This window comes from Kryptolebias marmoratus, linkage group LG1 (genome assembly GCF_001649575.2).
Source record: "Kryptolebias marmoratus isolate JLee-2015 linkage group LG1, ASM164957v2, whole genome shotgun sequence".
Taxonomy (NCBI): Eukaryota; Metazoa; Chordata; class Actinopteri; order Cyprinodontiformes; family Rivulidae; genus Kryptolebias; species Kryptolebias marmoratus.
This window is the reverse complement of record NC_051430.1, coordinates 22,055,558-22,082,250: the sequence shown is the minus strand read 5'-3', so window position 1 is coordinate 22,082,250 and position 26,693 is coordinate 22,055,558. Positions and strand designations below refer to the sequence as shown.

General features: G+C 39.2%; 1 protein-coding gene across 2 annotated transcripts in view; it reads right to left on the bottom strand.

The window, feature by feature from the left end:
- Nucleotides 1–26,693, bottom strand: part of aopep (aminopeptidase O (putative)) — a 76,206-nt gene that overhangs the window by 32,042 nt on the left and 17,471 nt on the right. For both annotated transcript variants that reach the window (XM_037976931.1, XM_017431296.3), the window contains exons 6-13: nucleotides 21,032–21,245; nucleotides 18,514–18,620; nucleotides 13,531–13,633; nucleotides 13,293–13,400; nucleotides 12,874–12,917; nucleotides 10,754–10,814; nucleotides 5,448–5,510; nucleotides 4,266–4,352 (exon numbers count right to left, since the gene is read on the bottom strand). In XM_037976931.1, coding sequence (XP_037832859.1) covers nucleotides 4,266–4,352; nucleotides 5,448–5,510; nucleotides 10,754–10,814; nucleotides 12,874–12,917; nucleotides 13,293–13,400; nucleotides 13,531–13,633; nucleotides 18,514–18,620; nucleotides 21,032–21,245 — 787 coding nt within the window. The remainder of the gene's footprint in view (nucleotides 1–4,265; nucleotides 4,353–5,447; nucleotides 5,511–10,753; nucleotides 10,815–12,873; nucleotides 12,918–13,292; nucleotides 13,401–13,530; nucleotides 13,634–18,513; nucleotides 18,621–21,031; nucleotides 21,246–26,693) is intronic.

Genomic DNA, 26,693 nt, shown 5'->3' with positions numbered 1-26,693 from the left:
CCACCACCATTTTTCCTGCCTCCTATTTATAGTTGAGTAATGCACGCCACCTGCAAACCCCACCCAAATGAAGAAGTTTTTGATGGAGCCCTCCCTCTTGTTTACTCGGTGACACAGTGGCTCCAGTTGCTGCAAGCCGCTTCCCCTGTTCAACCATCAACATCACACCTCATTACAACACAAGAGGTATCAGTCAGCACTCAAACTCTGCTCATTTCTTTTAAGGCTTTACATTGTCTCCTAAAAATAGAAGCTGGCATTTTTGTCCCTGTGGCATACCAGCACTGCAGGGTCCATTTAGTAGCTGCTTTAGAGCTTTTGATCTGAACACCCTGCTCACAAAAATGAAAATTAGTCACAATAGAACGACAGCTGGGCAAACACAAAAGCTCCACAACAGACCCTAAATGAATCTTGTGGCTAAAGTGTTTTTCCAAAAAAAAAAAAAAAAAAATATATATATATATATATATATATATATATATATATATAGTACTTGTTATGTTTCTGCAATGCTTTTATTTAAATCTCATTTTTCTAACTTTAAAAGGCCCCAAATTTTTTATCTAACTTGGACTTAAAGTAGCTATCTTTATCTGCTTAAATAGACACCAGCTATTGAGGGATATTATAATAGATTTCTTTCTGATCTAAACAATCTGTAAGCCTGTCTGTTTTAAAAAAATAACAAATCAGTTTGAAACTAATTTTCAACACAGAACACCTTCCGAAACCAGTTGCCGTTGATACGTGTTTGCACAGTAACTTGTGCTATCGATCAGGACAGTGCAGACTGCCAGTGTACCCATTTGTAGGTGCAAATGAGGAGATGGAGTGACACGGAAATGGAAGCTGACTCATTGCCTGCCTATTCTGTTGTATCTGTGGCGCACAGAAAGATGTTCATGTTCTGAGGCAGAGTATTGGTCTGAGCCTTCCTATACGGTCTCTGTAGTAGCTGAGTGTGTATAATTATATGTTTACAATTTATCCAACAAGGCTTGAAATTAGTTAGTGTGGTGGAAAACGATCTAGATGCAATTATGAAATCCTAAATTTGAAATCAAGTTGCTGCAGTGAATTTTAATTCTGAACAGCTTTGCATTAGACTGGTGGAAATGTTGCAGGACCAAGCAATTATAAAAGCATCCAAGGTAAAGTAAAAAAAAAAAAAAAAAATGTGCGGCGCAGAACAATTCAAGATGGAATGACAAGAATTCAGGATTGCACCATTTCCAGGAATTTGTTTATCCAGTGCAGGAGCTGTGTAAACACCTTCTATATACAGAACCTTATCAGATCTGCACTGAAAGCAGTGTGTCGAATAAACTGTATTCTAATGCAGAACGGTTAAATGGGAAATATTTTGTTCAGTAACATTTCAGCTTCCTAAAGTATTATCATGTCCGAATTTAAATTCTGCTATAAGGATGCAGAGAACCTTGTTGAATCTGCAGGCCATTACACCCATTCCTCTAGGCCTGTTGTTCCACGATGCCTGAGATTATTGAAGATTATTGAAGACATGACTGAGGTTTTTACGAAAACCTCACATTGCGATGCCCATTTTTGAGACAGTTTAATATGGAATCTATTTGACTGATGTTCCACTTTTCCAACGCACATCTTTACAAAGCAGAAAAGTGTGTAATTAGCAAAACAGTTGGCCTAAATCTCCTGCTAGTCACAAATTTTCCCTACAGGGTTTCCTGTACTGATCAGCAGGGGCAGATGGAGCCCCTCATTACAGCGACCGCAGTTGAAAATGAGAGCAAAATGAGGCCCATTACTATGCGGGCGTGACTAATATCCCACTGCAGACCTCTCCACACACTCTGGACACGCGCACGCTCATCTCACGAGCACACACAAGTTACATGCGTACACACACATGTAAAGGAAAAAAAAAAGGCCAGATGTGCACATTGTGATGCTCGTTATTCAATAACATTAAACAGAAACTAAGACGAGAGGAAGTTGGTAATAAACTTTGGGTCTATAATATTGACCAGATCTTAGGCTGCTCTGTGGGGAGGGGGTGTCTGGAGTCTGCCGCAGGTTTGTGAACATGTGTGTATCTTTTCTAATCATCCTGATGTCTTTTGTACAATAGAACTCAATGTAATTCTACAGTAAGTTGTTTTTTTCCATGTTACTGTTCCAAACCATCCTTACACCACCTGACCAGTTCATGTTTAATGTTTTGAGTGCTTCTCTCATCTCTTTTTATGTCCACAGCAAATTCATATGACTTAAACAATCACTAATCCATCACTTTAGCTTCAATATTCAGCTCCAAAATATTTACATTATTGTTTGTCCTCTTTTTACACCTTTTTTCAAAGTCATTTTTACTTTTCTCAATTATTATCTCAGTTAATTTCCTTTTTTTCCTCACTGAAATCTGGATTAAATATAATTTCCATTCCAAATTGAACTGATCTGAGAAACATGCTGCTCAGCAATGTCAAAAACCTTTTTTTTATATTTTATTTTGTATTTCGCCCATATCATTTCACGCTCCACTTATCTCTTCATCTCTGTTTCACTCAGATTATTTTTTGCCCTCCATTCTACCTCTGTGTCTTTTGCGTTTCAACCGCACTCCCTTCGCTTTTGGTGATCAAGTCTGCTGACTGATTTATAACCTTGCAACAGGCTGGTAGATGGAAGGAGGAGGAGGAGGAGAGGAGGGGAGGCAGATCCAGAGAGGAGGGGGTGAGCAGGAACGGGGCTGCTGGGCGTTTGAAGTACATGAAGGAGTAATATAAAATACACCTGGTCCATCCACGGGGCACTCTCTGTTCATAGAAACAAAGGAAGGGGATGGGGGGGACACAGGGGAGGAGAGTGGAGAAGGCTGGTCCGAAGGGGAGGGAGGAGAGAGAGGAGAGGATGGTGCGGAGGTGGGGGGTGGGGAGGGGGGGTCTCACCGTGTTTCCTTTCAGAATGGCTTTTATGGTGTAACTTCAAACGTTGACCTCCCACACTCCCCGCCCCTCAATCACCCCACTCCCTCGCTCCATCCGTCCGTCCAGTCGCCCCTCCCTCCTCTTTTTCACTATTGTGTATGGCCAAGTGGACAGTAATTGGCTATTCTTTCATGAGGCTGATTTTGGCTCTGCCCGCCCTCCTCCTCCTCCTCACAGGAAGAGGCCCTTTAGCTGCCCCTTACAAATAAATCGTATGTGAGTAAAAAACACCAGTCATGGGTATCAGGTGGTTTGATGAGGGCTGCTCTGGCATTTCATTTACCGGAAATTAAGGTAATCTCATCAGGTTCTTATTTTAGTTTTTTTAAGATGCTTAATGGATTTCAAATACAGCTTAAATACGTGTGAATTAGCTTTAGAATGTTGCTTACATTACATGTTCTCAAAGCTAAAGTACAAAGTGTTCTGGAGAACTTTGAAGCACTAAAAAGGCAGTTGTCTTGGCAAAATTTAATTTCATAACACTAAGGGGTACTTTCTTAACTTATTGATGAGATAAAATGTGCAGCGAAAAAAGAGGAGAGGGTTTGAAAAGGCCTCCAACAGTTTACAACATCTGAGCATATTGTGAGTGATATATAAAAGCTGCTCTACTCTGGCTAATGACTTCTGGCCCTCTGTGGCCTATAGATCAGTGTGCGTTCATTAGTGATGCAGGCGTGTGCAAGTGTGTGTGTCAATTAGTGGGTGGAGGGGATTAGCCGTCTCCAGGGATTCCTAATTAACTCAACACATGCAAGCACAACTATGATTTTTGTTGGGGTTTTTTCTGGATTTTTGTCACCGTTTTACCTTTTTATTTGGTAATTAACACTGGAATTACAGGAGGATGGGTAGGGATAAAAGGGAAGCTAAAGGCCAAATCAAGTCCTGAATGTCAAGGCTTCATGGTGGCCTCCTCCTCCAGAAAAAAAGCGACAAAAAAACACAGACAGCATATACATCTTGACCACGACCAAAAACACACGCACACACAGTATGTGATGTACACAAGCTCTTAAAAGGTTAAAGATGTTAGCAGAGGACAACATAAACACAGACTTAAAAGTACAGGGTAGTCTGGCCTCGCAGACACAACACATCAACGGAGCTGGGGATAATTGTGTTGTCCGACAAACAAAATTACTGCAAAGCTCAAATATTACAGCCGCTTTTACAGCAAAACCCCCACAAGAGTTAGGAGTAAAGAGGTTTTCAGAGAAGAGAGGGGGTACATCCGAGAGTAAGAAGTGGAGCAGGGAGATAAAGGACTTAATGCTGCAGAGTGCCTACCTCTTTGTAGTTCACCTTGGGTTCTGGTCTCTTCCGCTTTCTGCCCTTCCCCTGGTGACTCCGACTGAAGAGAATCCATTTTACAGCCTGCAGGAGGGAGGACAGCGGGGGTGAGGTGGTGAAGGCGGGAAAAAGGAGGTTTTGTACGGACAGACAGGAGGAAGTACAAAAAAAAAAGTAGCAGGAGACGAGTGAGGGGGAACAGCGTGAGAGAAATCAGGAAAAATAGGGGGGAGATAATCACACATTAATCGTGTATAGGTGTGGTGATGATGGAGAGAGAAAGGACAGGGAATCCACAAGACAAAGAACAAGTGGTCATTTTCAGTGGCAGAAAGATTTACGACATTTAAAGAGCCCACAGAAATACTTTTAGTAAGCTATCAGAGACTAAAAGTAACAACCAAAAAGTGGCCTAAAGCTCCATCCAGGTAACCAGCTCTATTAATTCCAACTTTTCTGCGCTTATGACACACATTTAACCCAAACGACTGGCTGAGACCAAATAGTTATATTATGGAAAACAGAAACTCTTAAGTTTTACACTAAACAAGCATGTTTGTAGAGAAAAGTTCATACAAGGTTTAACTAATAAATAAAAACATGTTTCTAAACAACTGAAGATAGCATAAAGTAGACTGGTTGCTTCTGTAATACAGTCTACAGATTTCTTTAGTGTTTTAAAGGACAAATAATGCTTTAAGGTTTTATTGAAAAACAGTCTTAACACAAAGATATATGCAAGGATTTAAGAAGATAGGCAAAGCAATTAAAGACAGCATAGGAGCATTGTGGGAAATCTGATAGGCAAGCACAGAATGACACGCAACAGATGCACAACGCTGTGTGCCGCACTTCACTCAGAGGCAGACAGAGGGAGAGACTGAAGCAGGCAGCAGATGAGAAAAGAGAGGTAAACAAAGTGCAACAGAGGTAAAGATAAGCAACGGCGTTGTAACACTGAAACAAAGCCGTGCGGCGAACTCAAAAAGTAAAAAAAGAGGGAGAGGTGAGGCGGCATGGCAGTAGAACAACTTCTTGTAAGAAAAGAGGCTGATTAAAAAAAAGAAGAAGATGATAATCACATGAAGCAGTTCTGAGTGCAATGTTTCCAATCTGAGAGCTGCCCGCCACTCCCCGAAGATGAGATGGCAGGAGAGAAGAGGAGGAGTGAGTGCCTACCTCTGCTTTGACTTCTTCCACCAGCCTCGCCTGTGACCACACGGCGCTCCTTTCATGCAGCCACTGAACGACAGAGAAGAAGGGAAAAGCGGTGAGCCGGAGGCAAGCGATCAGGACAGAGTGGAATGCTTCACAGAGGCAGAGAAAGAGAGAGAGAGAGAGAGAGAGAAAGATCCTGAGCGAAGCAGGAAGGGGAGGGGGAGAGGAGAGGTGGGAGGAGAGGGAGGAGGTGGGTGCGCCATCACTTGTTCCTCTGACGGAAACTCGCTACTTGAGTCCAGACGAAGAGAAAGGAGTAAAGTGAAGAAGAGAGAAAGAGCATAAAAAACATCACCTGGTTTGTATAAGCAACAGGACGGACAGTCATCTTAGTCCTTACACATCCATCCACACACAAACACTCAGAATTTAGTCATGCAAACACACACCTACATACAGAGAACAGCCAATGGACACACACACACACACACTGAAAGCTTATTAAAGGTTTCAACTTAGCCACTGTTCGAGGGATGCACAAAAGCTCTGGTTTGTATATGTGTTTGTGTTGGTGGGGGGAAAAAAGAAGACAGACAGGAGTGTTTGGAAGGAAGACGTTTATGTCACACTGCTCATCCACACACACACATACACACGCACACAACAAGCGGGAAGCAGCAGCCTCAAGCCGTTACACACACTCCACAGATGTTCCCACGCACACACTGGCTTACGCAGCATTTCAGCTATCATCGTTACCATAGCCACACACACACACACATAAAATCCAGCACAAAACTGCACGCCCGAGTACTTCTCTGTGACTATTTTACAAAAAAGTACTCGAGCAACAACAGAAGTGCAGAGAAAGGGAGGTGTTAGAGTGGGCAGTATAGAATGCAGTGAGTGTCGAGGCAGTAAATTGGCATTGTGTAACAGGATACCACACATAGCTCTTTTGCTGCCTAGATCTCCACTACTATTCCCCCGAATAGAAAGCCCTTTGTCCACCTCCAATTCTCTGGTCTCACGTCTTTGTCTGTGCAGTGTTTCTCGTTGTGAATCAATATTAGACAGCGTGTACGAGCTACATCTCTCATTCTTAAACACACAAGGGAAGCAAATAAATCACGTCACTTGTTCTATTCTAAGTCGCAATTTGTAGCGTGTCAGTGTCTTCACCTCAGAGGGAACGGGAAGGATGGATGCAGCCACTTGTTTTAGGCCCAAGTGGGTTTAAAAGGGTCAAGTTTGTAAAAAGGCTGAATTTCATCTACACACGGTGGCTGGTTAATACACCGGTCACACTCGTGGAATAATTTTATCTGTTACATATAATTTAAATATGAAGACCCTGGGTTTTACTGTCAGTCCATTCCTGTTTTGTTTCTTCAAATGTGGCTAAATATGGGCTAATTTTAAACAGTAATAACTCTTTTTTTTTTTTAGTATCCATTTCCTATTTTGGCTTTTGTTAGTTAAACAAATTCAATAACAAATATAAAATGATCATATTTATCCTGTATGTTGAAAAAAAAAATACAAAATGACAAAGAAAATAAATAAATAGAAGACAAATTTTCTAGTCAAGACATAAAGCCCCAGACAAAGTACAAAAACAGCATTATCAGCTTGTTTTTTTTAATCTAAGGTTTAGTGAAATGGATAACTTCTGGTTATAATCTGAAGTTAACAGCAAAGCAAAAAAAAAGAAGAAAAAAACGCAAACTTTGGACTCTGTACTTCCAAGGTACAGTTATCACAGCTTCATCTGAAGTAAAGGTTGTAAGAAGAAAAAGATGAGGAGGCATTTTTTTCTCCTTGAAGCTGAGGAAGTGGTGTCCTCTTCTAACGAAAATCTGAACAGCTCAGTAAATGAAATATGTTTTTCGTCTAAAGGGCTTTTTCTGTGCTTGAAATTAGAAATTGTTCATGATATGAGTCCTTTAACATACAAGCAGTCCTTGGCAACATGAAAACTTGATTTGACTGATTGAAGTTTGTCGTTGTACAATATAAGAAATAGTTAAATCACCTACTTGCTCTGCTTTCAATCTAGCAACAACATTTTTGCCATCCACTTAGAAATGCCTACACTTGTGAATTATACAGATCAACAGAAATTTGTAAAAAGTCTCTGAACTAAGATTAGCAGCACTATAAGCCTGTTACAGTTGTAGAAAGAAACTGGAGTGGAACAGGAATGCTGTGCATTTTTTAATCAGTCATTTTGTACATCAAGCACTTTCTTTTGATTTAAGGAATTAGGAGGTTAGCTGGCTATATAAAAAATATAAGAACCAATCCTCAGTAGTAGCTGTAAATATATTGAAGATACAACCACTTAAAAAAAATTAAAAGTGGCTTGAGAAGACTTTGTGTTATGGTAAAAAAAATAATTTGGGGTAGTTTTTTTTTCCTTCTCTCATTTAGTCGTACTATATTTATAGTAAAGTTAAATTAAATAGAAATAATCCATTATTAAAACTGATTGTTCCCTACAATGTGCTGCCCTGCCCACTGTATCGCATATCTGACAGAAAATTACAAATAAATATTTAGCAAACATGTTATGGGAACTTTCATTAAGGTTTAATTTTCAGGGCTGTGCACACAGTTGAGTTGCTATACAGAAAAAAAATCTGCCAGCCAGTTTTTTTTTAACAGAGAAAGTTTGAGGAATTGGCACTCCGTTTATACAAGTTTGCTCAAACTTAACTATACGGAAAATTCAACTCCAGTTTCTACCTGGAAGAAAAGTCCTAACTGGCATGCTTAAATACTAAGCGGCAGCTCCTAAATTAGTCTGTAACACCTGCCATTTATGAATAACCTACACGGAACAAATCTAAATAATTACTTTATTAGATGTGGGTAAAGTTGGAGAAGAAGATATCAGGCTGAAGGTTCTGGCAAATCAAATGCGGCCTTTATTTAAATACAGCATCTCAGTTTAGATCCGTCCTCCCAAAGGGAGTGCTTAGTCATCTAAACTCTAAAATAGGACTCCTCATTCCACATGTCTTCCTCCAGGATTGGTGAATGTCATTGTTTATTATTAGGCCAAACCATTTCCTGCCTTTCTCCAGTTCAGGAACACTGTCGAGCGATGGATGGGAGGCAGAGGCGATAAGGAGAGGCAGGCAGATAAAGAGTTTAAAAATGTGTTTGTGTCTAGTGTACGCAAAACACAACAGCTTGCATTTGTAAAAAGGTTTCAATCGATCTGGCTGATCTACTTAGCCTGTGACTGGCACATCAAAAAATAAATAAATAGGTTTAAAAAAAAAAACAAAACGTCAGTGCAGGAGCACTCAGCCGTTATCCAATCAGGCGGGAGAACACAGAGGTCCCTCCACGGTGTCCTTCCCACCCTCAGAGGCCCCTGAAAGGCTCCAGTTACATCATCACGTAATCTTGAAGGTAAAAGTTCCCAGACAGCAACACACACACACACAAAAGGAAAAAATGCATGTAGTCGGAGCGGTAACTAACATCAGTTACCATAGAAATGGAAGGATTGAAGAAGCCGTTAAAGCGGATTGATTGCAATCTGAGAGTCTGTGGCTGTGGGTCTTTTTCCCGGTTAGAGGGCAGCAGCTCAGCTCGTTCAGATACAGTAACAGTGTGGTAGCAATGACTCACATTCAACAACACCAAATCTAAATCAGCTGCAAATGTTTACTAAAACTCAAGGGATCTCCATTTTACTGAAGGTATTTCTTTAAGGAAACCTGCCCGAATTTACTTTTTTGGTGCCTGAGCTGCAAAAACATGCCGTTCTCTGGAATGCAGTCATCACCAAACAGTTGGTAAATGTCTACTGGCAAATAGTTACACACCATTTAAGCTGAAGTATTTTTATAGACACTCTTATTTATGTCTAATAGGGGACATAATTTTTATTACACAGCTGTTTGATAAAAACACAAATGCTATGCTTGTTGCCATCTATGCATGAAGGACACCCAGCTTAAATAGTTTCTGAAGATGGAACTAGACACAGGACTGCTGCTGTATTTACTAGGGGTTGAACCAATTAGTCGACTAGTCGACTAGTCGACTCTAGGACGTCTCGCGAGTTTTTACATTTCATGTCGACTAGTCGCAGTCATGTGATTGCCGGTGGTGACAGCCTGTGCTGATCTGACAGCACAGTATACGTCACAAGACACAAGAAAAATAAGTTAATACATTAGTTTAAATGATATGTAGATGGATGCATATTTGTGGTTTTACAGTGTTTTTAAAAGGAGATGGAGTTGCAGCTGCAGTCAACTACAAAATACGAGCCGTCTAAAACTCGCCCCCTTCCCGCTAAGGATGTCACTTAGCCGGCTCGCGAGTGTCTTTGTCACGACGATCTAACTAATACATTATGATGTTATGTTGCTGATTAAATAAAGATCTGTGGTAATGACAGCTGCTGATTAAATAAAAGCCTGTAGTTGGTAATGACAGTGTATACTTGTCTGACATATATATAGCCGTGAGTTCGTGCTAAGAATGACACTTCGTGCTTAGAAGTGTCATCAGATCAGCTGTCAGAAGTGTATGACAGTCTGACAGCAGATCTGACAGAACACTGGCTACAAAATGGCGTCTTCAAAACAGATCGAGGACAAGCCTGCATCTTGTCAAACAGGTAGAAATTCGTCAACAGTGTGGAAATATTTCACTAAAGATGACTCTTCTGGTTTAACTACCGTAACATGCAAAATCTGCAAAGCTGTGCTGAAGTACAACAAAAGTACGACCGCGATGCACAGTCATTTGAAAAGGCATCCGCTAATGCTAGCTCCTGAACAACCGGCTCGATCCAGTCAGTTGTCAGTAACTTCATTCATGAAACGCCCAGCTGTGACAGGACACCGGCGGCAGCAAATCACAAATTTGCTTGTGAATTTCATTGTCAAAGACATGAGACCACTAGCTGCTGTCCACGGAGAACGATTTAGTGATTTGCTACAGTTTTTCGAACCTAGCTAGGGGTCAATATTTGCCGTGAAAATAGCTAATAAAGCCTCCAAGTAGTTGTGAAGAGTTTTTGCGCTTACGTCACTATGACGTCACCGCGACTAGTCGACATCGACTCGACTATTATCATGATGTAGTCGACCTTAAAAAATATGTAGTCGTTCAACCCCTAGTATTTACTAATAAAAACTACACTTTTACTACATTCTCTACATGTGGCTTTTAATTGTAGCCAATCGTGCTGCAGTATTTACTGCAATTTAGTCTTACTCTAGACAATTATGACACACTCAGGCAACATTTAGATTTTCATTCATTTGAGAGGAAAATTGCAGAAAGACTCTTCATACCTTTGGAATTCCCGGTCGATCGAGCCAGTCAGCGTAAATACCCCTGAGGGTGAGGTTTTTTCTGGAACACAATGGCACGAGTGTTAGTTTTATTCCTATTATTACAGCAGCAATTGTTGCTGCCCAAGACAGCCTTAAAAAACACGTCTCTGGGAAAATGCTGTTGGGGTCGTGGCAGACGTGAGTTTAGGCCAACACCAAACAAAGTGAGGGGCACACCCTCTCTCCTATACAAGGTCAAGCAAACAGACATGTACAGACAATGAAATGGATTTACACATATGCATGCAACACAAGCAAATATGCACAAGAGCAGCTAGTGAGGACCAAAGTAGAGGTACTGCCCACGGAAATGGTCAAATGCCACACACACAGAACCACCGCAGGGACTGAAGTGACTCGCAAAGACAAATGTGTGCACAAACAAACACTCCACAAGAAGTCAGCAGTAAGTACGCAAACTGTAAAGTATACACAGAGTAGAAAAGTAACCACACAGCATACCCTTCACCACACTATCAATCTTCCTGTCTGAGATTAAAAAAAAAAAACCCTCTCCACTTTCCTGCTCTCAAGCTTTTACAGTGTACCATGACGCTCGGTCCATTAAAGGGGTTATTTTCTAATAAAACGTCCTCATTTGCATTTTTGGATCCCCATTTTTCCTCAGGTATGCCCGTCTAGCCGAGGCTCAGTTTCTGATTTCATTCATTTGGTAAACATACTCCAAAAGAACCTTGTTCCTTCTTCCCCTCACAGTGAGTTACAGCACTGCTTAAACACTGTTATAAAGAGGCCATATTATACGTAGTTACAGTCAATTTTCTTTCTTGTTTAAATTTGTAACTGAGGACTTGGAAATCCCGACTTTAAGCTCAAATGGAATTTTCCACTAGGAGTAGTGTGTGTCAGCGAAAATGGACTTTCAAAGCTTGGTGCAAAAGGTTGTTATAAGCAGGCAAAAATACAGTTCTGTCAGTAAAGGCTGTGTGTAAAGAAAGAAGAACAGACATATTAGCCACAGCACTGCAAGTGTAGCTAAAAATAATTGAGAGAGACTGGCATTTGTTGCAAGGACAAGGCTGTGCTTCTTGACCTCAAACACTGGCTAACCTCTATATCTTTTTATATAAGGTCATTTATGAACAAGTCATATTAAAGAAAGTCGTTTTAACTGCTTGTTTTAATGCTCAGAGTGATAACTTCATCCCAGTTTGTTGGTTACTATTTGATTATTAAAGTGGAAAACGAGAAATGAGTCTATGAGTCACTGTGTTGCCTGGAAAATGATGACTTCTAATTAAATTAAATCCATAAACATAATGATCCTTAATAATGTTTGTAATTGTATAATCTTGTAAATATTATGCTTGGGTAGTTTTGTCCAAAGAAGAAGCAGAATGTGTCTGCATGACCCTCAACAGTTGGTGTTTTATTCTTTAAAGCCTTCTTGTTTTTTGTGCTGTTTACTGACAGAGGGATCCCATCCAAATATTGACTGTGCCCAACTCCCTCTGTTTAATTCAATCAATTACTGCTGGTCCAGCAGTACTCTCCACATGACAGAAAAGACAAGAAGACAACAATCAGAGCACATGAAAAGGTAGCTGAGGAAGGGGGGAGTCAGAAAGAGCGGTTAAAGGTTGGGAGAGATCACATCAAATCCAGAAAAGGGAAGAGGACGAGGTAAAAGAGAGAGAGAGAGATGCAGGAAGAGGTTAATGAGGCAATCAGGAGAGACTGAGAAGTGAATGATAGCGCACACACAGAGAGGAAGAGAGAAAATTAGAGAGGAGGAGAGCAGGAGGAGCAGTTATCCTTTTACACTTCAATTAATACGAGAGTGGATGAGACCATTCAGTTAACAGGATTGGTGTTTGGAGCTTTTGTTGGCCATGTTTCCGCACCAGGAGCAGATTAGTCAGAGGGCAAATCACCAAATGCTCACGTATTTGACATCAATCTATTAACATCACATCCATCTATGCTTGTTAGGGAAAAAAAGTGCCTACAACTGACTCAAAACTAAAAATTGATTAGGATGCTACTGCTTTAGCACAAACCAATCTGAATTTAATTTGATGTGGTATTCTCCAGTCTAACTTTATGCACTCACATACCTCTCCACGTGGGAAAAGTTGACCAGGAACATTTGCAGGAAATCCTGTTCAGAAAAAGCAAAAACGACAGACAGAAATGGAGGTAAAGAGTGAGATGTGGGAGGAAGAGAAGAAGAAAGACGAAAGCATACCGTGTGCAAGGTCAAACCGTGTTTATGTTACATCCATTATTTAGTGGGAAGATTCAATCTGCCAGAGCAGAAACAGGAGCCAGGTGGAACACATCACACACATACAGACCTCCAGGTGTGATAACTCAACTGCATGCTGCCCTCTTCCACCCAGCAGAATAAACTTATATGGCAGAGCTGATATACTGAGCTCAGCTTTTAACTTTGGATAGAATGTTGAGATTTTACAGAAGACACAAATCTGTTGAACCAAGATTAAGATTCTCCTGTAAAACATGGCACTCTCACCTGAGACAAAACAAGCTGCCCGTGGTATTTCTTTACAAATAATCTCAAAAAATCTATTAGTTGCTGCTCTCCCACTTGAGTGGCCAAGAATCTGAGGAGGAAGTAGCCCTAGACAAAGAACAAAACAAAACAAAAAAATCAACAAAACATGAGCTATCTTAACTATCTCCTCCAACATTTTTCATTTTACTGTTTTTATATATTTTGGTGTTCAGTCTTTAACACATTAGCCTCTCACCTTGAGGTAGTGGACTTGCATGAAGGTTTTGTCGGGGTTAAGGGCGTGTTTCACTGTTGAGGAGCCAGAGTCACTGACCTGAGCGGTCTTGTCCGTGTTCGGTCTGCAGGAGGGCAAACAGAGATTGAAAACAAATGTACTCAAAAGACGATGGGACAGATGATGAGATGGTTTTCAGTGTGCACGGTAGGCAAGAAGGAGCCAAAAAATGATACATGGACAAAGAAAGAAAGTAAAAACTAAGCATGATATTTGAGAACTTGAGTCATAATTTTTTTTTTTTATCCCAGTCCTGAAGTCATTTTAGTTGCAGGAAAACCACAGTTTCAACAGAACAAGCGTACACTGTCAGCAACACTAAATCCAGACAGTCAGGCAATCCCTCAATGGTGAACACTTTGCCAAGTTGCCATGATTTTGCCTGAGGCAGGCTGGAAATCAAGCTGTGGATTTATAATGGAGCAGTATAGTCTTTATATGACCTGAGTGCTGGGCTCTGACTTTACAGCCCATGAGTCACGATCCAAACATATAACACTTCCACAAGGAAAAAAAACATCCTCAACTACCAGCCCGAAAGAGTCACGATCTACGTTTCACTTTTTCTGTCACCTAAACACAAATCATGCCCTAAACCTCGATAAACACACAAACAAACACACATAAAACCTATAAAAGCCTAGCAAACAAAGCCCTGACATGGGACGTTGTACAATGATAGTTTCAGTTAGCTGGTATTGATCAGGATGAGCAGATTAACTCAGAGTGCCAATAGAAAGGCCTTGAAGGATCACCCTCCTACTGAGTCGATACCTCAGGCGCCTGGCCCACCAATCAATACACCCTTCATCACTGGCCGGCACTCTTCCACAGGGCCGCTTCATGACAAAATCAGGCATACACGAGAGACCAAAAACAAAACCCACAAAGCAGAGGTTCATATATGCTGTAAAAACACAGTATTTAACGTTCGGAGTTTTTCTATGGGTGCGAGCCACAGGCTGGACATAGACTTGATGTGTTTGTCCAGGCCTGGGGAGGGGAAAAGTGGGAACACGGTGAAGATGAAGCAGATTAGGGCAGCTGGCAAAGAGAAGGGGAGGAGGAGGTGGTGTGGGAGAAATCGAGGACAGGAGTCAGACAGGAATGTTCGGTTTGCTAACTGGACTGATTCCAGGAAGTCATCAGCTTCCTGAAATTTCTAAATTCAACTGGACACTCTTAAAAAGGACTTTCCTCACCTATTAATGAGAGTATTTCTAGTTGCATAGATGTAATGAAATTATGTGCATGTGGTGTATGAGAAGACGTATGACAAAATAAAATTATTTTGTGAAAATTTATTCTTCAAGTTTGTTTAAAAAAGATGCAAATATTCTTAGCCGCACACTAGAAAGAAGAAACTGCAACTCAGAGCTTGTCTTAAATTATATCCCTGCCACTTTAATTGATTTTTCTCTTTTCTTAATATTAGGGGTTATTTTTTCACTTGCTTTCTGTCTTGTCCCTTTCACATCCTGCCATTGCCACTCTGTCAGTAATAAAATAAAATGGGAATGGTGTATCCCCATGTGAATGTCAGTGTGCCGGGGTTAGACAGAGAAAAACATGGACTGGTACTCAAGAAAAAGAAAATGACAGAGCTTTCATTTCCAGAGAAAATTGGTCCATTCTGTGCGTCAGAGACACCAGCGGTACATCACACCGAGGAAAAATGCTGATCCATCACTGCTATGTAACACAAAGGAACTCCGCCCTTCTCGTTGGCCAAGAACAGGGATGTATATAGATGTGAAAATCCCTGGCTTTCTGCCTCTTTATGTCAGAGATGATTAACTAAAGCTTTAAAGAGGAATCTGTGCTCTTTGCTCTGAACGTCTCACAATAGCTCAGTGTATTTCAGGGGGGAAAAAAAAAAAAAACGGTGCTCTTATCTGACTCTTTGTACATGTGTGGAAGTGTTTATCTGTGCGTTCGTTGCCATGCATACACCTGGGTGTGGCTGAGATTGAGAAGGAGAGAAAGAGCGAGAGGAACTCGGGGAGCTATTACTGATACAACCTAATGTCAAACGCACACACTCGTGCGCACACAAACACAAGAGGTTTATAGCTCCGCGAGCCATATCCTGACAAATTACACTGGGTTGACTGTGGAAACCGGATAAGGTAGAGGAGCGCTTCCAGCAGCCCAGTAAATCAGCAGGGAGAATGGTGTCTGGCCCAGGCTGCCCTAAATATAACTCATCTGAAATGGTCTGATAAACACTGGCCACTGGGGCCCCTGCTGGATCACAGGGTGTCGATTGTGACCTACTGAACTTGAAAAGAACAACCTGACATCTTGCCTTTGTGTGTGTGTGTTTATGTGTGCAAACGGGGAGGATGCAATTCTTATCTTCAGGTACCCGGACAAACCATAACATTATAATCACTGACAGTTAGAGGAACAGTGCTGATCATGGTAAAATGCAATGTTTTGCAGAAAAAAAAAAAAAAAAAACAGAACAACGCCTGCATCCTGGAGTTAAAATTAGATTTACTTTAACAGTTGTCACACAGTTCTGCAGGCAAATCACACCTTCTCTTACTGTAACAGGAGTACAAAAAACCCCACAAACTTCTTTAAAAAATGAAACCTTTTCCATGCTAAAGTCCAAACAGAAGCCAAAAGTTAATTAATAAGTGTCCTGTATTGTAGTAAGATGAATCTTTCAGTACTTTTCTTTTAACTCTTTAATTAAGACAGAAAAATGTATGTTTGTGATGTTACTTTCCTCTAATATCTTTATAATTTTCATCCAGAACTAACAGTAATTTGGTAGTAATTATAGAGGAAATTATTTCATCCCAAGTAAATAAATAGTCATTTATGCTTTTTATATGAACACATATACTGGATGCCTGTGAGCACATGTTGCTTGTTTAGCTGACTGCTGTGCACTATTACCCTAAAGGTTTTTCTCATCTGACGGGTACCTAATGGTGTTACACTTTAGAGGAAGGTTTATAGAAATTGTTAGGAAGTCATTTAAAAAATACAGACCTTTACTGTTACACAACTTACACAAATTATGATGCATATTTACTGAAATTGAAAAAAAAAAATTGTTCTGACAAGTGTAGAGAGACACAAACCTATTAGGTAAAGTAATACTGTATGTACACATTAAAGCTGTTCAGTCAATAATGCGTGATCAGGCTTCCAATATGCCTCGACATGCTTCACAAGAGATTAAGGAAGGTGTTTCCTTCTTTTCCACTTTAACATATTGTCTTTAGATACTATACTCTGGGTTTCCTGGAAACATACATTTGGTTGTTCAATTATGTTGCCAACGTATGATTTATGTGAAAATATGTTGTTGAATTAACACTAAAGAAAAACAAAAACCTAACCCTGATCCTCCTAATCACTCATTTGTCTGTCCTGTAGGGGAACACCCTGTTAGATGGCCCTACAGACAGACAGTGCTCTTACAGTTCTATATTTAACCCTTTCAATGTAGTTTCTCATTTAAAGATTACTTTAATATTTGTTTTCACGAGTTGCAGCACTGAAATGTACACAGAAGTCTGCAACATTTGCTCAAGACTACTTTCAAAGTTTTCCCAGCCAATTTTCCAGTAATAACTCTGGAAAACAACCAAATTCAGCTGTTTTAAAGTGTTTTCTTCTTCTTCTTTTTTTTTTTTTTTTTTGCTGGCCTACATATCGTTTTCCCCTGGCTCGACAAAACTACAGATACGGCCAATTAAATAATGGTGCAGACAGGTAAGAAAAAGTTTATTTTCTTCATTCTATAAACAAACCAATTTTTTTCATTTTTTTTAGTTTTTTAGTTCCTCTCTGCTCTGCCTGAGCACCATTTCATGAATTTCAGCAGGTTTAAGAATGCAACTCACGCAGAGAAACGTCCAACTGTTAAAACATATTCATTAATGAGCAGCTGCAGAGAAAATCCTGACCCAATTCTTATCTCATTCGCTACGTTTTATCCAGTGTTCATGCGTGAAAATGGCTTACATCACAGTAACAACCAATTTATTTACGCAATATGCTGTCAGCATTTAGCGATGGAAGGAGCTTCTCATTTCCAAACACTCATTCACTGTCAGTCGCAAAAACTGCCTATAAAAGTTGCAAATAAGTAAAATTACAAAATAATTACCAATTCTGCTATTTGGAGTGAGTTCATTTGCATTCTAGTTATGGTTATTTCATGAGTGTTTCAGATGACAACACTTAGAAGTAAGAAACAAGGAGAGGCGCCATGAAATCAATAATACACTTTCTACTAAGCAGAGTTGTTATTAGCACACTGTGATACAAGTGTCATCTCCGGTAGAGAACTGCTTTTATTTAAAGGAGAGCTCAAGTCCAGTAAGTTACCAGGGACATTTACATCACTGAAAGAGTTAACTCTTCGATGGATTTTACACCTATAATCCCCTGACGACAGTGTGCTTCCACCCAGGATAAAACAAACAGGGTGCGGGTCCCACATTGTCAGGATAGGATGAAGAGTGTGCGTGCCTGCTGTCCTCGTGCGCTGAGCTTCTCTAAGACATGACAGTGCAGCACACCTGCCACACCTGTACTTCTGGAATGCATATAGCTTACGCTAATGTTTGTGTCTGCATGCAAGGAGGATTTTGCGAGGATTTTGTTCCAAATCACAACTCAGCTGTGTTTTTTCCTCCCTTCTCCATCTTAAGACTTCTTTTTGTATTGTTATAAGTGTGTTGAGCAATGACAAAAGAATACTATAATTAAGCTGTTACATTCACTTTTGCAAGAAAAAATTACTCCCATTTCACGTCAATTAACTGCTATAAATTACTCCCATCAACACATTTTAGAGGAGCATATGGGGTCAAAAGAATGGAATATTTTTGTAAAATAAACACGTCTTCATCCAGCGCTGTTTCACTGCCATTCATGATACTGTGAAGGTATGACAAATGAAACTGAGGCACACACCTGAGAATCTGAAGCTCCTCTTTTGAGTTCTGCAGCTCGTCGGAAAGTCGCCTCCACCTCAGCAGTGCCTTCAGGTCAAACTGCTCTGTTCTCTCCTGTAAAGAGAGCTGCGGGGTAGCAAAAAGGATAACGGGTAAGATGCTGGGAAGAAGCCTAACCAAATAAATAAATAAATAAATAATGCAGCAAATAAATGATGTAAGTTTCACCAACAAATACAGGAAGAGTCTGTCAAAGAAACGCCACGGAGTCTGTCTTACTGTAGGTGTGAGTCTGAATCAGTTTCTGATGGGACCAAGTTTACACCACGAAGGTTTAATGATTAAACAACATAAAACAAGAGAAAAATACTTGTGTAATTCTAGATGATATGGGAATGCAACTAGGAGGATTAGGTTTGCATGCACATCAACTCGTGGATTAAAGCTGAAGTGTTGCAACCACACAAACATACCAGTGCTACACCCTTCTTTTGTCACTTTATTGTTTTTTTCCTCTAATATGCACTCTGAGCTCAGGCCGAGGACAAACATGTCAATCAACGTTGTATAGCGAGCTTTTTTCTTTCTTTTATTCATTTACAAATTGTACAACTGTGCAAGTTTTATGTTTTCTGATTTATGTTGTGGTTGGCGAAGGAAATTCCTTTCATGTTGCTCGGCCAGCTCTACTAATTTTCAGACAGTTTTGTTCCTTGTCTATTCTTTTTTCCTTTTTTTATGTTTTAAACTCACTCACTGTGAACTTGATGACGTATGAATTTATTGCAGCACTGTCGCTGGCAGCTATGAATTAGATGCATTCCAAACCAAAATTTGGAAATCCTGGAGCAGTTGTGGAAGCAGGGGGAAATAATTATGATATAAAAATGTGTTTCAGTTGTTGCATTATGCTGATGGCAGGAAAGAGCAATCCCCATTTCCAGAAAACTCTTTAAACACCTAACTCTGTAATTTCTTAAATTATCTGTACGACAAAAATATAATTTTAGTTTCTTACTGTATTAAGTTCATATAAGCTAAAGTGGCATTTGATGCCAGTAACTTGCTCAAAATTAAAAAAAACATTAAGAGAAGCATGTTTATCACTGCGCTGCATCGTTTATCATTTATTTCCTTATTTAGAAACTACAAACTGTTTTCCTTTTTACTAAATACAACATTTTAATTGTTCAATTTCCTGCCGTCATTGTTGTCAAATTCACATTTTAGAGGAGAGACTGTTGGTAGGGTAGTGAAGAACAAGCACTTTGTTTTTAACTAAATTGTGCAGAATAAAGTCTGAAACTATGGATCTTCTAGGAAAAGGCACCAACTTGATGAAAGTCTATGTGTTATTAAATTTCCAGCACAGGCCTCTGTTCCATATATGCAAGTCACCCACTTTATTGGAGCTGATGCACTGCTGTATCGTCACAGACCCTGGCTTTTCCACTGATAACAAGCTGGGTGTTCTTTCTTTTCTTTGGCATGCATGAACCCAGCAATCCATTTTTCCAAAAAGAAAGCTGAAACGTGGCCTCGTCTGAACACAAAAGACAAGTCCGCTCTCTTTCTGTCCATGTAAGATAAGCTTTTTACTGGAAAACTAAACCATGGCTCCATAGTTAATATATGGATTCTTCCTTGTGTAATACACAAGGTGGACTCTGTTGACTGACAATAGCTTTCCAAGCTTCTCTCAAACCTGTGTGACTTTAAAGGCTGCAGTGGCCTGGTGGTTTCACATGCAGCACTGTCTCAAAGATCGCATGCACCAAACATTACTCTAATTTAGACTTTTTTTGGGGATAAATGTTCCCAAATTCTCTAAATTAGTTTAATGTATTGTGCACTGTAGATGTCAAAATACCTCCATGTTTTGCATTGATAAATATATTTTTTGAACTGATCAATGATCCTCTGATGGAGTTTGGCTCCAGGCTGAGAGACACAATAATTCTTTCTCAGAAGTCATTGATCCATCCTTCTTTTAATGCCCCATCCTGATGGCCTCAAGTGTCACCGATGTCTTTCAGAACAATGTTAACTGTAAAGTCTATTAACCTTTCTGGCTTACTTAGCCTTTTTTATATGTTTAAAACTTTAAAAGACAGCTTTTGTTACATATTCTGAATACAAAGTGGTCTGTAAGTGACAACGCAGCAAATATGTTCTTCTGTAAAATGTCTGGTATATAAAGATTTAAATTAATTGACAAATTATAAATTTAGGCTTGTTATGACTTTTAGAAAACCTATTTCTGGTCATGGGATTTGGATTATGTATTATGTAGTACTACCTTTAGATGCAGCAACAAACGTATTCTCTTAAAGATATATAGAGTTGTTTCTTATGAAATGACTTCTATCTCAAATGATAGTTTACCTTTTTTGTGATATTTTTGTGAGATCTGTTAATATACAGCAGTCTAATTTGTTTCTCATTCTTGTGAGACAAACTAATAAAACAACAAGAAGTTTTTGATTTAAAAAAAATAGTTCAGAAGAACACCATGACCATCAGTAAGGAGAATGTACTTGTTGTGCTTGAGCCCATATGATGTCCTCCAGGCAGGTAGCAAAGCCCTCGCTGATCCATTCCTCAGTCCAGTCTCTGGCTCCAATCACCAGGCCGAACCAGGAGTGGGCAATCTCATGGCAAATCCTGGACCCACACAGAGACGGGCTTCCCACTCCAGACCCAGAACCTCCAGGGCACAACACACTCTGGGACAGGAAAATGATATGGGGGCTGTGAAGGATAAAAGACATAACATAAAGGATAAACAGGAGAAATAAAGCCAATAGATTCTTTCCACAATGTTAAAAAGAAGTTTTGGGAAAAAAACAAGGAAATGACAAATGAAAGGTAAAAGAGAGATAAACAACAGGAGTCAAACAAAATCACTTGTTATGAAAAATACAACATCAGGATAGATGAGGTCATAACGAAGGTTTTTTTCAGCAAAATCAAAAGGCTGTTGTCACAAGACAAACCCACATGTGTGTTATAACAGGCATAGGAGAGGCAAACGGCACACTATTTTCTCCATCCTCTTCATATTGAACAGCATAAAGCAGCTGACTCATCAAGTTATCACGACAAACCTGTTTTAATCCTGCACCAACTGAGCTGAAATTTTAATACAAAATAAGCATTTAAAGTGCATAAAATTTTCCTCACACACCATTATGCATCTAAAAAGCTCCATGTCAAAAGTGTGGAGTGTTGAAAATCTTAAGAACTTAAAGTGTTTATTTCTGGTTGTGTAGGTAGATATTACAACTCAAAAAGCCTAATTATCATTTTTAACCAATAAGAGCATTTTAAATAAAACTCAGAGTCAAAGAAAATGTGAGTTAGCTTTTATGTTCATGATTTTATCTCATTAAAAAAAACTAAACTTTTGTATTTTTTTCCTAATTTTTTTACACTCAATAGAGACAGTAAATGTTATTTTTAACAGGAAAACTATAAATGCCTTCATACAGCAAAAACTGCAGAGAAAAGCACAGTGAGTGCCACTCAGTTTTTAATGGTTATTACGAAAGCTTTGGTGGAAGATGCTGTTTACACATTTTTGGCCTTTAAATACACCCTTTCTAAAAATTCAGCTATTTTAGGGTAATTTCATTAATTTCTCTCTCTACTTAAAACTATACTGGCACTTTGACAATGAACAAAGATATAATTTTTGCATTTCTAAATAAAAATGGATGTTTAGATGGAAGAACATTACAACCAAACGTGAATAACTAGACAAAAAAAAATCATCTGAAAATGAGCAGCGATTTGTGCTGTGAAATGACAGGAGGCGGGACCACTGAAAAGGCTGACTGACAGTTCTCGGTGATCCAGATCTGAGCTTAACATTTAATGGGTTCTTTCATAGCACACGCTCCACCTTTTTACCACGCTTCATGAAACTCGTCCTAACAGATCTTGTGTAATTTGGCTGAGATGCAGAGAGTCATTTATCATCTATCCAGAAATGTGAAATTTAGGAAACTAATGATGGAAGCTGAACAACTTTGCAGTTCTTTGTACTAACAGGCTGAAAATTCCTATCTTATAGCTGAGGATACATGAATGTCACAAGTTTAGAGACTGTTTAGTGACCTTAAATAAAGGCTAATGGATCTAGAAACTGAGTACAATTCAAAACATAAATCCTTGTACTAGATTTAATGACAAGCAATGCATTAACTGAGATTTTTACTTAAATGTCACTCAGTTTACACTCGATGAAAAGTGAAGGTATTGCAACTGACTCAGTAGCTGTTCATGCATTTTGATCTGAACTAAAGTTGGAAACTGACTGACTAAATACCCAACAGTCACACACTAATGGCCTAAATCAATGATAATTAAAGGATTCAACATACAGTATATAACATTAGTGTTTTGAACAGTGCTTGTGCTCTCAGTTTTTTTTTCTATGAAATGTGCTAAAAGAGCATGACCAATCACAAACCCCTGTCAAAGTCAAGGTCAAAGTGAAGACTTTCTAGAGCTTTTTTGTTTCCTTTTTCTGTAATAAGCTCTAAGTATCCTGAGGGGGTTGGGGCCACCTGTGTGTGAGAGGGAGGCTATTATTCCATGACAGAATGAGAAAAGGGGTCACAGAGGTGCGAATGAATGGCCTTCTTCTCTCCTAATCCATATAAAACACTAGACTGTCTAGAGATCTTTTCACACCCTTTAGATCTTAAATGTCCTGACCACCATTGACACAACATCTCAGGGAGAATTTATGGAAAACTTGAGTCCCAAGTAAAAAGGAATTCTCATAGGGGTTTAAAACCCCTAGTCTTGTGACAAATATCTTAAAGATGTCTCTATTTTGTTAAAGATTTACCTTCATCTTTAGAAATAGTGAGTGTCTTAGAGCAGTAGGCCATGTAAAATCTATTCAAAAAGTTATGTAAATTAGTTCAAATTCCTGAGACAGCTACAACTAACTTGCCTGGTGCATTGACAGTTTATTCCCACAAGCTAAAATGAGCCCACATACTCTTTCTATTGATTAATTACAATGACTATGAAATAACTTGATGTCATCAAGGAAAGATTAGCATCTCAAATTACCAGAGGAGTTAATTTTTCCCTCTCCACAACCTAATTACAGTGACAAGATAAGTTGATTATCAGGAAAAACAAAGAGTAGACATAGGTTAGCTTGGGTCTATTTTTAGGGAAAACAAAATCGGATATCTGAGGGACAACACTACTCTTTATTTCCCTGAGGATCCTTACATCAGATAAAAAGCAGGCCATGGCCCTCTGTTGTTTAGGAACATGTCAACCTCATAGAATGGGGTCTTATGGGCTTTATTTCTGAGACAGTATCTCACAATCTTATTCCATGTTTTATCCTGATTATTCAAACAAAGGCTCTCACTGGAGCAGAAGATGCTAACATTAGCCTTGTAAGTTTTTTTGTGGCCTAATCTTCTTCCCCCACAATTAAATAAGCTCCTCTTTGTTGTCAGTTTCAGCAGCATGTTTGTGTGTGTCTGTGTGTGTGAGGTAGTGAGCGTGAAACACAAAGACAGCTTTTCAGAGACGGCGCTTGCACATGTTCCTCTGAGGGAGACGGAATCCATCACTACAGTGACAAATAGTGTCATCCCACCATGGTGGTGATGAATAACAACAGCATCTTTCACGTTCGCTGATACACTGACTGACATTGGCTGACATCAGGGACCTGTGAGGGGTACATGCATGACGAGACTTTACAGATCCATGCATATGTAGTCCCTGGGAGTATTTCTTTTTATCTTTCATCATTATATAATCTGATAACTAATCTAAAAAATGTGTTGTTTTTTTTTCCTTGAGAAGGTACCTATCAATTAGTAATACAACACTGGCCTAATTGCACATGTAAAAAATTCTTTGAAATATACCAACACAAAATGGCTACATCAATCATAAAGCCTTAAAGGGACACTTCAGATCTTTTGAAGTGGGGTTCTGTTGAACGATTATGAATAATTTATATCTGACTTGTGGAAGATTGCTCTTCGGATGACCTCAGTTTCGAGAAATAGAGTTTAATTCAGTCTGGACTGATGAGCTCAGGCTTGTCTGAGCAAGGCCAAGAACAAAGTAGTAGTTTAAGAACAACTCCATTCTCAAAAATCTCACTGTTGTTAATGCTAAGACCATTTTATAAACCTTTACACTGCAGTCAATTTTGCATTGCACAATTCTACCACAGACTGTATATATTATACACAAAGTATCCCCACTTTCTCTCATTATTGGGAATTGAAACCAGCAGGACCCGGATTATGGAGCTGTCATGTTGTATTTTTAAAACTAGCGTCTCTGTACTAGTGACGTGGGCTTTAAGTCCACTCTACTTTCTTTCACACAGCCATGGTCTTACATGAGCTTTCTTTTAAGCATGAAATAACTAATACAGATAAATGTGTTGAACTTACAGCAGAAAGGTAAGAACTATGTGAATCAACAAGAGTAATAACCTGAAACAAATTATCTGAGAGGATTTTTGTTTTTTTTTTTCACCAAAGGCAACATTTCAGTTGTTCACATGGAGGGGCGGGACTTAAAACTTCTACTGGAACCAGCCTGCAGGAAAAGTTGTTCCTGTTTTGGCTTCAACTTCCAGGTTCTGGTCAGAGGTCTAGATATATACAGTTTATAAGGTTATACTGACAGAAATATGGTAATATTCCTGCTGGAAGTGCCCCATACTGCACAAAGAGTGCTACAGCTTGCTGCCGCCCCTATTTATGCTTGAAAATAACCATAAAATTTGATGTAAGTACAAAGTTGTATGGAGATGTGCAGAGCTTTGTTTTAAAATACAAGATCTTATTCATATATATATATATATATATATATATATATATATATATATATATATATATATAATTTGCTGCCTCTTTCTCTTACTGACCAACAGTTTGTCTTTTGCTTTTTACTTTCTCTTGCACCACACTTCATTGCCTCACACTTGTTTGATGAGGAGACCAAAAATACAGATGCTGCATTTTGATAATTGTAACTGGGAATTACACCTTTTATCTGATTTTAAAGGTAATTACACTGCAGCTCTTAAACAATGTACAGATATGTCATTCTAATAAGTTTCCTCCATTCACTGATTTTGCATCTCACAAGTAGAGATATCATCATGATCGAAACCTTTTCTTTTTTGTGTGGACGTTTTCAACTGCTGGCTGTGACACGAATGTTCTAAAATTTAAGTCTATATAAGCTAAAGCAACATTTTTCACATTTCTTCATTTAAAAACGGAGCTGTTGTGGTTTTCCAGTAAATGTCATCATAAATCTAGACAACAGTAAATTGTGAAATTATTGGATTTCCCAAATTTCTCTGCACATTCAGTAACTTCCAATAAAACGTCTTATGTTCTTGTGCCCAGATGGCACGCATGGATGAAAACCCATAACGAAAAGTTTAGTAGCAATATGCTGCATGTTAATAAAAAACAGTGACGAAGGTCATTTTCGGACTGCGTCTTCTTCTCTTAATAACGATTTTCCTGTGGTATAGCAACATTTCATGCTTAATGACTGAATGTTTCCACCAGCCCGGTCTTGTGTTTGGTTACCTGTGATCTAAAACTGTTTTTAATTGACTGCAAGTGGTGGAACAAACTGCCATTAGGATGTAATCAAGACTAACATGTAGTTATTTTCCTCTAAAGAATAAAATGTCCACTTCCTGAGTCTTGTTTAGATGGGAAACATTGATTTGTGCCTCATGCAATTTGATCTAGTGAAGATTACCTTTTTCTGTTGTCTTTTAGGGCTCAGAGACAGCTATGCACAAACATGGTAAAAAAAAAAAAAAGTCCAAAAGAGCAATGAATTAATGTCCTGGTAAGCTTAACTGATCACAATGCGGCTGGTTGAACATAAATTCACAGATAAAGACCTTCAAAGGGGTACCACTTTGATGGCAGAACCCCACTGGGTTTTCACACACGAAATGAAATCCTGATTAAAAGCCTCTTGTGCTTTCGAACATTACAACTTCATGACTCTGAGTCACCAAGTGTAGCTTGGCCCTAAGCGTCAGAGGTGTGAGCCAGGGCAAATCTTCAATTTAGTGAGAAACAGATTGCAATAGTGTCTTGCTCCTCCATCTCTCCATCCATTATTCATCCCTCAATCCTTCGTTACTGGCTGTAGGCCATT